The sequence below is a fragment of the Carassius gibelio genome, chromosome A9 (genome assembly GCF_023724105.1).
Source record: "Carassius gibelio isolate Cgi1373 ecotype wild population from Czech Republic chromosome A9, carGib1.2-hapl.c, whole genome shotgun sequence".
Taxonomy (NCBI): Eukaryota; Metazoa; Chordata; class Actinopteri; order Cypriniformes; family Cyprinidae; genus Carassius; species Carassius gibelio.
The window spans coordinates 18345449-18361271 of record NC_068379.1 but is presented as its reverse complement, the minus strand read 5'-3'; the positions used below and the strand labels follow the sequence as shown (position 1 = coordinate 18361271).

General features: G+C 35.2%; 1 protein-coding gene across 11 annotated transcripts in view; it reads left to right on the top strand.

The window, feature by feature from the left end:
• Positions 1–15823, top strand: part of LOC128019832 (syntaxin-binding protein 5-like) — a 135937-nt gene that overhangs the window by 12523 nt on the left and 107591 nt on the right. For all 11 annotated transcript variants that reach the window (XM_052606109.1, XM_052606103.1, XM_052606110.1 and 8 more), the window contains exon 2: positions 6477–6574. In XM_052606109.1, the coding sequence (XP_052462069.1) occupies positions 6477–6574 (98 nt within the window). The remainder of the gene's footprint in view (positions 1–6476; positions 6575–15823) is intronic.

Genomic DNA, 15823 nt, shown 5'->3' with positions numbered 1-15823 from the left:
GAGGGAATGGGAGGGGGACGCTTAAATAGTCTGCAATAAAGCAGAGCACTGAATGAAAATCTATATGCAGAGGCATTCATTAGCACTCATTTGATTAATAGAGACGATAAGACAACACACACATACACACTGAAACATTGAACACAGCCACTCCCATGAAGACGTTTGTATAATGCAGACAATAAACCTGCAAACATAGTCACAAGTCAAGTGAATTTGGACATGACAACGGTTTCATCACAGCTCTGTTCCTTCTTTATATCCACGGATGGAACATCGCATTCACTCCATCCAGTCTCTTTCTCTCTGAGTCTTTCACTTGCTTTGTGATCACTCTATCCTGCTCATTCATCCAGTACTTGCTTGCATCAGTCCAGAGCTATGCAGATTAATTATTGATGATCGTACCTTCATAAGGAAGCCAAACAATTGGGAAACTGTGTGAGAGAAAGTGCATGAAAGGTGATTTTTACAGTCAAATATAAAAAAAATTGTCTAACTTGTCAAACAAAGTTGAATTATCTCATTGAATTTGTTACACTCTCTCATAGTTTTAACACCAATCTGCAGAATTGTTTCTAAAATATTTTTGGACAGTGTCATAATTTGCGTCACAGGTCTGGAGCTGCATGTGTGATGGATTTCAGCACCATCTGTGGTGGCCATCGCCAGGACCAGAGCACTAGCACAGACCCGTAGGCTGTGGATGGTTCTTGTTGCATGGACACATTTCAGAGCACACATTCTGGACAGCTTCTGTACAGTTCTGTGCACCAAATAAAAGACACTCAGAGTGCTATGATTTGACCCTGGCCCCTGACCAGCTCAATTGATTACTGTAGTTGCAGGTAGTTTGCTGCAAGTGTAACAAGGTAAATGTTTATTGTTTAAAATGGCACATGACTCGCGTGGGAACTTTCAAAAACTTTGATTGTTTTGTTGGCTATTTAGAGAGTGATGTGATGCCAGTTGCAACAAGTGGACAGGTGTTCGGAGCAGAAATGCAAATTAGCAGCTTATACAGGTATTAGGAAAGGTTTCAGGTTCCATGTGTTTCGATGTCTTTTTAATGGATGTATGTCAAAAAAAAAAAGTATATGTATATCACTGTATGAATCGATTTGCTCTGGAACAAATAATAGATTAATAAGACCAAAGATTGCCTGTTTAATATAACCAAAATGAATAAAACTTTGTGTAATACCATCTACATAAGAGCCAGTGGGAAATTCCTGAAGCACTGCCCGAGATAAAGCTGTTGTCGGTGGGTACATGATTGCAGAACGGATGCTGTCGGCCTGGAGCTTAAAAAACGTCTAAACATATTGTCAGATAGGTCCTATCTTTATATTTGAATTGCATATTTGAGGTCTAATTAAGTACATTCTTGCCTAAAAATCTAATAAAACTACATTCTGACACAATAACAGCAATCATATTTTAGAATTATAACTGGTTCAGGTTTCTGAGACTATACATGCCACAGTTGTAAGTCTGGATGTCCTGTACAGAGCACCTTCAGGGCTTTTCAGAGATACCTAATGATTGGATATTTCAGCATGGCCACTCCCTCTCCTTGGTCTTCAAAAATGTCTGATATTAATTTAGTGACAGTCTTAAAGAAATATGATAATATTTTGTAATTATCATTTAAATCTGAATATTTTTAAACTGTGTGTCATAAATAAAAATCTCAGGAAAATGTTATGGGGTTTCAAATCAAAATATGAATTTCTGTTATGAAACATTATGTTGATTTCATAAATGTCCACTGTAGAGGACATCTGGACTATTTTTGGAGACACAACAAATAAATAGGGAAATAAATTATATTTCAATATTCCTAGGAAATATTATTATTATTATTATGATATTATATTATTATGATAATATACAAATAATATTATTATTATGAAAATCTATTATGAAAATTTCTTTTTCCACTACATGTTGCCCCAACAGATGCATTATATATAATGAGAAAACCTGTTTATGGCCATTTTACACACATTTTGCTTAAAGAAAAATGGTAAATCAAATCATTCTGTTATAACATAGTTTAGATAATCGAGTCCTGATCTCCTCTAACAAGGACTTAGCATAACTTCTGAATGAAATATATATAATAATTTGAAAAAATAAAATAATAATAATAAAAAATAACATATAACAAATAAAAAAAAAATGCTAAAATGTTTTGCTGGGTCTCAAGAGGTTAAAGTTTAAAAAATGTATTTTTATATTGCAATTATTTTACAATCTCCAAACTAATGTAAATAGAACATAAAGACAATATATTTGTAATATTTGCTTAATGGCATTTATTCATTTGTTTATTTTTTATGACTGAAGGCGAGTAAATAAACACAATTCTTGTCCAAAAAAAAAAAAAAAAAAAGAGTCAAAAACAGCAGTTGTGGGGTGGCCAACCCTATCTCTGCCCGTGGTTTATTTGCGTTAAATCTTTGATATGTGTTAAACTGAAAAAAAAAATAATAATAAATAAAAAAAAATAATTGCATCCGTTTCCACATTAATTTTGACACTACTAATATATATATATATATATATATATATATATATATATATATATATATATATATATATATATATATATATATATATATATATAGTGACGAGTCGGCTCCCTTGCTTCATTTTACCAAGTGTTCAGTTACTTTCAAAAGTTGAAACAGGTAAATTCCTGATATTATTGACTGCATTATCTAAAACATTTATATTATTTTTGGATTTTTCTCTTCAAAAACATTGTTAGTGCAATATTTTGTGGTGTTATTTTTTTTGTCAAATTTTTGCATTTTTTAAATTGTCATCATGATGCACATTTTTGCCTTTGTTATTACTGATTAAACTCATCAGTGACAATCATTTTATAATTTGAAAAGTAACAGTAACAAGTAATGGTACTGATAATGTAAGCATGGTTTCCAGTTACTACTGTTTAATGAAGTATTGATTGCCATTGGTTAATGTTTTCAATAAAAAGCAACCTATGAACAGAGAGAGAGAGTTAGATACACAATATGATTGTGAAGCAACGTTTAAAAGGGCACCTAGCACCACGACCTCGATGAAGCTCCCTGTAGCAAAAAACCTTAGCGCTGCAAGCAGCTGGACTTCAGGGCTTAAAGCAAAATTCCCGCCGCGTTAGCCTGGCAAGCGCAGGTTTGAGAAGGTCCAGCAGCTCCATAATGAGCTGTCTTGGAAGGCAATTTTTTTTAATATAGCCATGTCAGGCAAAATGTCAAAAGGGCTTCAGTTTTGCCTGATAAAAAAATTGACATGGACTAAATGGCTCCGCGGCCGGCGCCGGCTTTGATTCAATACAAGGACACGTTGGATCACTGCCATAGTTGGTCGCTTACTGGACACCACTATGCTTACCCATTTATAGATCTTATTCAATTAGTGCCAAATTGTTTGCCAGATTTTCATTATCAAAAGTGATTGTATCCATTGCAAACATATTTTATTATTAGTCTTATAATGTCCATAACTTGATTGTTAAGCCACATTGTCAACATACCATAGTTTGAATTGTACTGCGCAGCGCTGACTGCTGTACAGTGGCGGCGACTTGCGTCTTGAGCTCAAACAACGCTTAAGAGAGAGCGTTACGAATGTTCCAGACCAACCTTAAGAAAGTGTAACTTACAGAAGATATACTTAGCGTACAAACGTTTCGGGAATCGTGCCATAAGGTTAAGAGAGAGGTTAAGGAATAGGTTAAGAACTACTTAGCGATAAGAACGTTTTGGGGAACCAGGCCCTGTACATTTCTAGTGTATTACCACCCACTGCCAACTTATACCAATGACAGAAGAAGGCGCAGTTACAATAGCTAAATATGTGGGAGAGCGTTGCTATTGAGTGACTATATTGTATTACAATAGGATATTATTTCAAAGTTATTATTGAATCATATGGAGCCCCGCACATGACATGAGGGAAAAAATATTAGGCTAAATCGTGTGCATGATTTACTAATTCGTTCCCTTAATGTACTAAAACATGCACATGATTGCTATTGCGTTCCCTCAATTTACTATTTCGTTCACTCGATTTATAAATTGTGCGCACGATTTAACAAATCAAGGGAACGCAAAAGTAATCGTGTGCACGTTTTAGTACATTGAGGGAACGAATTAGTAAATCGTGTGCACAATTTATTTATTTTTTCTTGCATGTCATGTGCGTGGCTCCATAGAATTAAGACTATTTAGAACATAATTTACTGTTATTAAAGTGGTTTAATAACAGTATTTTGTTATGGTTACACTTGAATTGGTTACAAAAAAGATGAAGGATGGTAAAACATAGTTAATTCTACCCAACATGTATGTGAAATATTACATGAGAGAGAAAGAGAGAGGGCAGAGCCCTGAGAAGAGAACTCCAGCAAAGAAAAGAGTCAGCAAAGAGAAAGATCTTTGCTATCACTTCCTTGACCATTTGAATATAAACTGAATGTGAGACATTCAAACGGACCAATCAAACGAAGCAATGTTTTGAATATGTTTAAGGGATCATGTAGCAGATGCAGGAAAGGCCAATGAGAAGTGAGTAATGTTAAATAAGCAGATACTAAACAAAGAAGTGCAGAAAAAGATTTTGGATTTTGCCATAACGAAGTGGCTGGTTTAAAAAGAGACAGTGAAAGTGACCTGATATACAGCCAAGTATGGTGACCCATACTCAGAATTTGTGCTCTGCATTTAACACATCCAAAGTGCACACACACAGCATTGAACACACACACACCGTGAACACACACCCGGAGCAGTGGGCAGCCATTTAGGCTGTGGCGCCCGCGGAGCAGTTGGGGGTTTGGTGCCTTGCTCAAGGGCAAATCAGTCGTGGTATTGCCGGCCCGAAACCCATAACCTTAGAGTTAGGAATCAAACTCTCTAACCACTAGGCCACGACTTTTAGGTGGTTGTTTCAATTTTGTACATGAATTTGATGGTTGGTCTTGAGAGGTACCATAGTTTTTGCACAGAAAGCGTTGAAAGCTGTGTGACCTTCAGCTGAGATGATGATAGACTGAGTTAGGGGGTGTTGGCTGGGGGGTAGGGGAGCTTGGTTTTGATGAAGTTGATCTTGAGTGGTCAGCGAGGTGCCAGAAAGGCATGCTGAGATCTTTGCTGAGACTGAAGACATGGAGACATTGAAAAGGAAAGCGGAGTGTTGTCAGCATGGCGGCAGCATGAAGTGCCATATGATTTAGTATCTCAATCAAATGATCTGGTGTGATCATCTTTGATGATTTATGATTGTGTAATTGAAAGTTACCCGGGTTTAAATCGCAAGTGATTTTATTTTTCAGTAAACTACGTAGCAGGCCATATATGTTTTGTTCTTTTACTGACTTGGGTAATTTGACCTGTGCTGTGTTAACAACATAATGTCAAACATTACCAGGTGAAGATTAAAAAAAAAAATTAATTCAGAAAGCAGCTGAAGTATGAAAGGCATAGCAAAGGCAGCTGATTGGAAAAGTGTAACTTCTAAGTCACAAATTGTTTTGAATGAGGGGGACAGTTGCAACAGAATGTGGAAATGCGTATGAGCTGTGGGAGGCTTTTAGTACTGTTGTTTATGTATCCTATGCCAGAATCCGTTAATGCAGCCAGACTGATAAAGTTTGAACTTTTGCACTTTAATTTGGTAAAGCAAATTTGGTAACAGTTAGCTTTTGGTAAGAAATTTTGACATTTTTGAGGAGTAAAATGGGATGCATAAGGTTTCCTCTCTCACCTTACATGGTAACTTTCAGCTTGTATATTAGCATCTTGTATATTATGTGAATTATTAAGCATTAGTTTTACATAAAAATCTGAAAGTATGTATTAGGTTTGAGAAGAATAAATTATGTATAGTTTTTTTGTCTAATATTATTCTGTACATCAATTATCCATTGTAGCTCTGTAATAAACAGGCTCTTTCTTGAGCAGAAAAGCAGCATAATAAAATGATTTCTGAAGGATCATGTGACACTAAAGACTGGAGTAATGGCTGCTGTAAATACAGCTTTGTCATCACAGGAATAATTAACATTTTAAAATATACTAAAATAGACAACCATAATAATAATAAAAAAAGAATTTCACACTATTACTTATTCACTGTGTTTCAAATGCAGGCTTGGTGAGCATGAGAGGCTTTTTAAAAACTTTTAAATCTTACAGTCTTCAAACTTTTGAACAGTAGTATATGCCAAACCAGTAAAATATTGCAGAATATATCTTGAAACAGAGGGGAAGGAGCGGATGGCTGCACATTGAGCAGCAGCTGAAGTATTGTTTCATGAGCTGATCTCAGGAGAGTAGCAGGGGTTGCAGGCAGGCTGTAGGCCGTGTCACTATAATGTTGGAATGCCTGAAGTTGCCTACAGTACTTTGTTCTTAACGTAGCACACTCTTTTTCATGGTTTCTCTGTTTTAATTTCTCTGCAGACAGTGCGTCATGGAGTTCCCTATCAGCCCACAGCTCTGGCATTTGACCCGGTGCAGAAGATCCTTGCCATTGGCTCTCGTTCCGGAGGAGTACGGCTGTATCCTTTATTTTCCACCTCAGTGATGCAATGCTGTTTGCCCCACAGTGTAATTTCAAGACTTTAGAAGGACTTTGGGGCTTTGGGATAGTTACAGTCGAAAGGTAAGGTATGATGCTGTCATGTTTCCTCACTTTAAAGACCTCCCCATGGCATAGAGGGGTGTAAGACCATTTGACTGACTCCCAGAGGAATCACCCACAATGTTACTAATGCATTAATACTGAGAATGACTGACAGAAAAAAAGAGAGAGAAAGACAGAGAGAATGAGACACCCAGTTCCAACATAGCTGGATAAATAATGCATGAACGTGAGTACTGGCCACTAATAGAAACCCATATTAGCATTACCTTAGCATTTTTTTTCTGTAATTTCTTTGGCAGCATTATTTAACAGGCCCACATGGAATCAGTGTCTGCAAAACTCCACAGCAAATCAATTGAGTCAAATCAGTATTCTTGCCCTACCAGTAAGCCTACAATAATGTTTTATTTTTAGAGATGTCTGATTCGATTTGCTGGGAAAGTTCCCAGCTTCAGTCATTCATGCAGATGTGTTTACATCATGTTTGTTAACAATAAAAAAAGGTCCAGCTACTTTGCGAATAGCAGTACTGAAGCACATTTAAAGCTAAAAAGCTTTAAGCGGCTAATAAAACTCACTATTGTTAATGTTTTCCACATTTAAATCCATTCCACATTCCATTCCATTTTGCAGATTTCCCCCAAACATAGAAAATGCAAAGTCAGCAGATTCCATGTTGGTCTTAATAAAACTAATAATTCCATTACAGATGCAATGGAAATACATTAACGAGAGAGAGAGAGAATGATGAGAATTTAGAAGCAAATGTGTGATTTGATTTATTTCTTAGCCACATGAATAAATTAATCATGTTCCTTTAACTTGATGCCAGCACTTGTACCGCTTGAGTGTCTGGAGTCTTTTATGATTTGGAAACATTTCCTGCAAAAAAAAAAAAAAAAAAAAAAAAAAAAAAAAATATATATATATATATATACATATATATATATATATATATATATATATATATATATATATATATATATATATATATATATATATATATATATATATATATATATCACACAAAGCAGACAAAGCAGGAAGCAGAGGCAAGAAATGCCAAGAAATCATGTGGCAGATGAAATGATGAAAGGAGGGAGGAAAAGAGAGATAGTAGGCCATTTTTGCATCACAGTGACTTTGTGCTAATTATGGACCTGTCATTACCGTAGATAACTATGGACTGTGTTACTTAACTATGAAAAGCATGACTCTCCCTGTCTCTCTCTTTCTTCAAGATACTTTTTCCCCCTCTGCTGTTACTGTCTGTCTATCCTTCCTTCCATATGTATTACATGCTAATGAGGCATGAAAAGAAGGGGCTTTGACTCTGTTGGGAGTCATTTTTGTGTCAACTGACAGTTTTGGCATGGACTATTGTGAAGAACTCACTGCGTGCAAAAAATTTTGATCATTATTGCGTTGCTTTACATACGCTGCAAGGAGTACTGGGCCCAATAATGCCTATAGTTTTAAAATAAAAAAGGCTTAACAAGCACATATGGGTGCTTCATATATTGGTTATTCTTCAATATTAGAGGTTTTTTTTATATATAGTGTAATATACATGCTACCATTTAAATGTTTGGGGTCGGTAAGAAAAAAATTAAATATATGTACAGTATATATATATATATATGCACTATTGATTATCAAACTTTCTGTGCACTCACTTTTTACACTCTCTGCAAATCATTTTTATAGGAGAATACTCAGCATCTCTGTGTTTGTATGAGTTAAAATTTGTGTTCATTTTAGAAAGATTTGTAAATAAATCTTAAATGAGTGTCTCTCTTTATAGTCTAGGAAAAAAGACAGCTGACAGTTGTAAAAGATACGCTTGCATAATGTACTGTGTGTTAAAATAGGCACAATGCTGAAGTAAGCAAGGAATGCATCATACTAACCAGATTTGTTGATGTCATCTATGCATGTGTGTGTGTGTGTGTGTGTGTGTTGATGCAGATCTTGGCAGGGTGGCAGAATGCAGGGCTGAGATTGGTGTGGCATTCACTTCACTGCAGTCAGCTAACTGCACAAGCTCCATGAATGAAGAAAAATAATCAATCTCATACTAATCCTATAAAATCATTCTGAGCTTGTGGAAAGGAAGCAATGTTATAGAATCAAACATGGGCAAAAAACAGTCTTAAGATTTTGTTTCGAGACAATACATGAAAAATGTAGCTCAGTACATGTGTAAATAAATTTGATCCCTGACCTACATCAAGTAGGTCATGTTGATGTAACAAAGTCTTAAGTGATTATGCTGGCTGCTTGTGTGTGCGTTAGTGTATGCAGTTGTGTAAGTTTGGCTTGAACATTGATGGGACCCATGGGAGGTAAAAAACAAATGGATCTGTCTCAGTCTCACAATTGTGAGTTTTATTGTCAAACATTACCAGGTGAAGATATAAAAAAAAATCATTCAGAAAAAAAAGATATGAACTCACAATTCTGAGAAAAAAATTCAGAATTGCATGTTTATATTTCACAATTCTGACTTTATAACTAGCAATTTTGACTATATAACTCACAATTGTGAGATAAAAAGTTGCAATTACCTTATTTTATTTTTTATTCAGTTGCGGAAACGGGCTACCATAGAAAAGTGTACCAAGTCCTCAGAAAATAAATAAATAAATAATAATTCCACCTAGCATAGTTGATATGCTTGTAACATGACCTTTGATTTCCTGAGTAGTGGATTTGTATACTGTAATATTTAGTCATTAACATTTTGGCTCAGTTATTTATTTTATTGCACTTCTTCAGTATTAATCCTACGATAACACCACTAAGATCACATAGTTCAGCATCACCTGCATGACTCATGTGTTCTCTAATAGCAACCCTGTAGCGGTCAATTCACTGGCATTGCATGCCAAATTATTTTCACTTGTGGATTGGTGCATGACTGAGGGCGACAGCTGACTCCCTTCCAAACATGGGCCTCTCACCTTTGAGCATATGTGTCATTCATCTCCGGTGTTTTTGTAAGGGTCTTCTGTGTGACACGGGTCCACTATAGGCTGCTTTTTGTGTGAAGTAGTCCTTATCGTAGCGAGGAAGTGAAGAGAGGATTACTGTCCAATAGGGGGCTGGTAATAGAATTCTCTACCCATGTGTGTGTGTGCGCATGTATGTGTTCAAACACATAATTCAATTCAATGTGTTTCTCAGAGAGTTTGTAAGTTTGTATGTGTGCCAGTGATTGTAAGTGCGTACTGTAGATGCGAACAGGTAATAGAATTCTCCTCTGTGATAAGCTGTCGATTCTCATCAAAGTGGACTAGCGGAAAGAGAGAGAGTTGAATTGATATTGGAGTGATGAAGAATTTTGGTGAGATTGCAAAAGCAGATGTGGGCGGAGTCATGCAACCTTCACACAACAACCAGCGCCCGCCCCCCCCCCCCCCCCCCCCCTTTCTGTTACATTTTTATTGGAATGGGGAGAGAGAGAGTGTCAAAGAGCAGGAACTGTTTTCATTATCAGGCAGGGCACGTTTAGAGTTCACTGCAGCCTCTGTCTAGTTAATGTCGGAATGATGGGCGCAACACACACACACACACACACACACACTCAGACGCTCATCCAAACAGATCTAACACAGCCACACCAGTAACATGCACAAACACCAATGCAATGACAGATGTCTTGTGCGTGTGGTCAGAGTGACAGTGAATAATGCTGAGATTTTTGCGCTAATGCTGATAGTTAGCACGCTGCTGCCATCTTTCCTGCTGACAATATGTCACCCTTCTTTACAGCCTCACGCAATATTTACAAAATCTTTGCACCAGTTCTCTCATGTTGATTTTTTAAAACAGCTACACTTTGATACATTTGATTTTAACATTAATTTTGTTCTTTCCATTTAATATCATATTTTATCATGACCACATACATACATATAGTATACAAAATTTCCTTTCAAATATGATTGGTAAGACTTATATGGAAGTTTTTTGCGAAATAAATGTATACTTTTATTTAACATTCATTTAAAATGAAATTCATATTAAATCATTATTCATTTGATTTAAATGCTGTTCTTTTGAACTTTGTTCATCAAAAAATCTTACAAAATATATGTATCACAGTTTCCAGAAAAAATACTAAGCATCACAACATTGATAATAATAAGAAATGTTTCTTAAAAACCAAATCAGCATACTAGAATGATTTCTGAAGGATCATGTGACACTGAAGAATAAAGTTATTATTGTCATCACAGGAATGAATAACATTTTTAAATATTCAAGAGACATCGTAATACTATTTTACAATACTGTATTTTTAATCAGATACATGCAGCCTTGGTGAGCATGAGAGACTTGATTGGTACAGGCTTTCTTGAATGGTAGTGTATTTGATTTTAGATTTACCTTGTTCTGAATGTCACAAAAACCAAACTGCTTGCTTGATTTACAGTATCTTTATTAATTCTAGTGAAAATAAGCTGTAATGTGTACTAGACTTGCTCTCATTCTTATGCATGAAACCCTTAAACACAATGGCCCTGTCCCAAATGGGGCACTTGATGTTGCAGTCATCCAGTGGCTTAAGGGTCTGATTCCCCATTATGGCTTCTATGTACCCTCAATACACACATTTGCTGAGCCTGCACTGATGCAGACTGCTACCCGACAGTCTGTGCAGCATTACTTCACCAAAGTGTGAACTCAAAGGAGAGATACAGGGGCAACATTGGACTGGTTATGGCTACAGCTTCAGTTATTGACATTTTGTCACCACTGACAGGGATCTATGATTGTCATGTAAAGCTGAGCCATTTGAAATGTCTCATTGTTCTTTTTGATATTTATACACTATTTCTTTTAGGAAATATCATTGCAGTATTAGAATAGTGTTAATGCTGTAGGTAAGTCTAGGTTTTAGGCTTTGGTTCTGCATATCAGACATTTAAAACACATCCTGCTGAGTCAACAAGTACGAGTCACTGTCTTTGTAGACAGACTATATTCTTTACAGTGGTACATTGCATATTGTATAAAGGCTTTATATCACGCACATTTCAAAACACACTTTCAAAATTGTTTTTGTCTACTAAAGATTTAATTAGGAAATATCTTTTGTTTGATGAACAACTGGCATATCGGCAATTGGTCTGTTCCTCACAGCTTTATTGTCATTCCTTTCAAACATTAAAAATATGACTACACTGACTAATGGTCTATGGCTAAATAAATAGTAGAAGAGAACACTAGTCACAATTCGGTTTGCAAGTATTACAGTGATGTCACCAGAATAATTAATATTCATCCTGTTATCAAATCTTTGTGTTGTGTACTCAGAAAAGATTGCCATGCCCATGATTAAGACAGACAGACACACACACACACACACACACAGACTGTAGCAAGGGACCTGTGCAGAGACATAACATTTGATTTAAACTGATTTATAGTGAACACCGCTAATTAAATTAATGGACATTTTATGGCCACAACAAGATACAGGACATACACACAAACACACACACATATTTTGCTATATCTTAACATATGGACTTCACAAATCAACTTCTGTTGTTTTATACTGGCCTATTTTCCTTCAGCTGACTTACATAGAAACCTTTCTGCATGTTTACATTTACATTAAAACATCAATTAGTATGTTTAATAAGTAATTTCCTCTTTGGCCCATTAGCTGCTCCACAAAATGTAGGTGATTTCTGGTTTTACTGTCTATCTGGGAATGGTTGGTCCCTACAATTTAAACATTTGTTGAGTGTGATTTCACCGAGTACAACATGTTAGATCAACATCCTTGTTGATCATGGAACAACATTCCAGTCAACCAATCAGAAATGAGATTTCAGGAAACTTTTCAGGAAATATCTGTTTTAGGCTTCAAATCAGGGTAAGGGGCTTATCTACCCTTGTTAATAAGCTATCATTTCTCTCTGATTTTAGGAATAAATTATGGTTAGGGTTAGGTTTAGTGGTAGGGATTGGATTAATTCTGAATTTTTGGACAATAATGTTGATCCAGCATCATCAAAAGATGTTGATGTAGGAACATGTCCAACTTGGCAAAATCACAGTGACCTTATTAAACACTTACACTTACTTTACTACATAGTTGTGGATATTTTTCTTCTAGTTATGAATATATTAAAAGGTCATACAGATATTCAAAGCAGCGGAGTAGAAAGGTCAATCATGTGATAATGTGTGTGTGTGTGTGTGTGTGTTTTTTTAAGGGCTTTCATTCTGTACCTAAGATAATATTTGGATTATGTTTGTGTGTCCTTGAGGCTTCTATCCTTTCAGGCTTCAGTTCTGTCATGACAACTCTCAGAGGGATTGGCGTGGTAATGTACATGACAATGTTAATGTATTTGGTCTTGGCGGAATAGATCTGCTATGCTGCTGCTGTGGCAGAGCCAATACATCCACAACATGCTGCATAAATTGCCTACATAGCCTAATAAGTGCTCAAGCATATGCATAAACCTTGACACAGTGCACCGGCAGAAGTAATGGTTATGTATGTGTCAGGAAAAAAAAAACAGTAAGGACTGCAATAACATTTTAATATTTTGATAAACTAGTGCTTTCTTTGTTCTTGGTTTAAAAGATTAAGTCGGTGACACTGACTTGTCATCTCCACAGTAGTGATTCGCCTGTGTCCATGTTTCATACAGATTGAATTGGTACATTTGAAAGTAGATATTTCTTTCTCCATATACATAATTTTTGTGTCTGTAAGGTAAAAATATACACTGTGTTACGTGCTCAAGTTCACAGACCAATACGGCATAAGCACATCTTGTTTGCTTTCATTATTTTACATTATTTTATTGTGAGTGGACACAAACAAACATCTTTACAGTCTTGAAAGTCTTTACAGATTTGAAAGATGTATTACTCTTATCTGTATGACCAAAAATAAATAGAATTTGAAATGCAAGTCAACGCACTGGCACCTCCATCTGTCCTGCAGCGAGCTACTCTTCCACTCGCCGCATAGACACTTGAATAGCTTACATTTCTCTTGGTTAACATTACATCGAGTAGACATGTAAAGTCACTAATACTTAAAAATTTCTGAGTCAAAGCCATATTTGAGGTCAGTTATTGATAGGCAAGTGTTTGGAGGTCCTGCCCAGTGTACTGTATACTGATATTTTTTTTTTATTTGTATATATATATATATTTGCGACAAAGCGACCAATACAATTTTGGTCGACCAAGCCTCTTCTGGTCGACTAATGATTAGTTGACTATCAGGGCGCAGCCCTAGTGTGCACTGTGCTGTTTTGATGTGCGTGTAATGCATGTAAACGGCCTCCTTGACCTGATCTTGGTTTGATCGATGGTCAAGTTTTGGACTTGCAGATTATTAGAGGGATGGAGGGAATGTGGGGGATATGGCAAGGCAAGGATGGAAAAGAGAGATAAATGACATTATTTGTTCATTTTGCGGAAATGATTGCAATTAGAGCAACTGAAAGAAAGGCCTATGGGCTTTATGAGTGTGGAGGTGGAGAGGTTGAAGAGTAGATCAAAAGAATGATGCAGGGAAAAAAAAAAATTGATTGACTGACTTTTACACAAGCAACACACACACACACACACACACACACACACACACACACACACACACACACACAAACAGTGTAATCACACTGAGTAGAAAATTCCTGCACTCTTACAATAGAATAAACGCTTTTTCAATGGTGAATGGTAGCATTTAGACCTTGTGATCAAAACATATTTTATACTGTATAATGTGCTAGTTTTTAACCTTAGCAAACTCTTATTAAAAAAAAAAAAAAAAAAATTAAGGATAACACAATAAAGTAACAATACTTATTTCCATTGTGGTCCTTAATAATAGTTGTAATATTTGTGATTACAGGCATTTTTTTCGCATACACTTCATTACAATATATATATATATATATATATATATATATATATATATATATATATATATATATATATATATATATATATATATATATATATATATATATATATATATATATATAACTTTCACACTCAAACACACACCACAGAGGCAAACTTCATAACTGTACAGTAATCCAAATATGTGACCTTGGACCACAAAACCAGTCTTAAGTGTCAAAAATTGATCTTAAAAAAAATTATATTTTTAAATTGAGATTTATACATAATCTAAAAGCTGAATAAATCAACTTTCCATTGGTGTATGGTTTGGATAGGACAATATTTGGCCGAAATACAATCTGGAATCTGACAGTGCAAAAAATTACATATTACTAATCAAAAATAACATTATGATATATTTACGGTAGGAAATGTACAAAATATCTTCATGGAACATGATCTTTATTCAATATCCTAATGATTTTTGGCATAAAAGAAAAATCGATAATTTTGACCCGTTTTATTATTATTATTATTTATTTTATTTTTTTTGGCTATTGCTAAAAATATACCCCAGTGACTTAAGGTTTTATGCTCCAGAGTCACATATGTCCAATTTGACACAACCTATCTAAAAACATTTTCTACACTTTTTTTTGTTAAAACCCTTATAATCGATCATAACCTAAATGTCCAAAGGCAACTTTTTACAAAGTCTTAAACCTACATAAATTAAGATTCATAATTCTCTGTCTAGTAAAATGACCATTTCTTAATTTAAACTGGGAAAAATAAGAATTATAATACACTGGAGCTCTATTATGAATTATTTGATGTACCACTTTTAGATTTAAACATGCCAATCTATAATTAACCACCCAAGCTGCTGAAAGTGTCTATTTTCCACATGATTAAAACCTTGCAATTCTAAAACTAATTTTACCAATTTGTTTTGTCATTCTTGCAGTTTTGCCATCCACATACAAGATGAGTCAATCATCAAAGAGTTACATGCATACTCAAAACTACATCGAAAAAGTCCTATGGCAAGCACCCTTAAACTGTCACAAAAAAAAAAAAAAAAAAAAAAAATTAAATAAAAAAAAAACCTTCTAATGTATTGGATTCTAGCATTAACTTTCTGCAACACTTTCCAAATCATATTTACTCCACTTAAATTATTATCCAAAACACAGCCAAGGTAATTAAACAATGTTCTATTTGCTAGGACATAACCATCAAGAGTCCTTGGCCTTATGCAATTTATAATTTGACC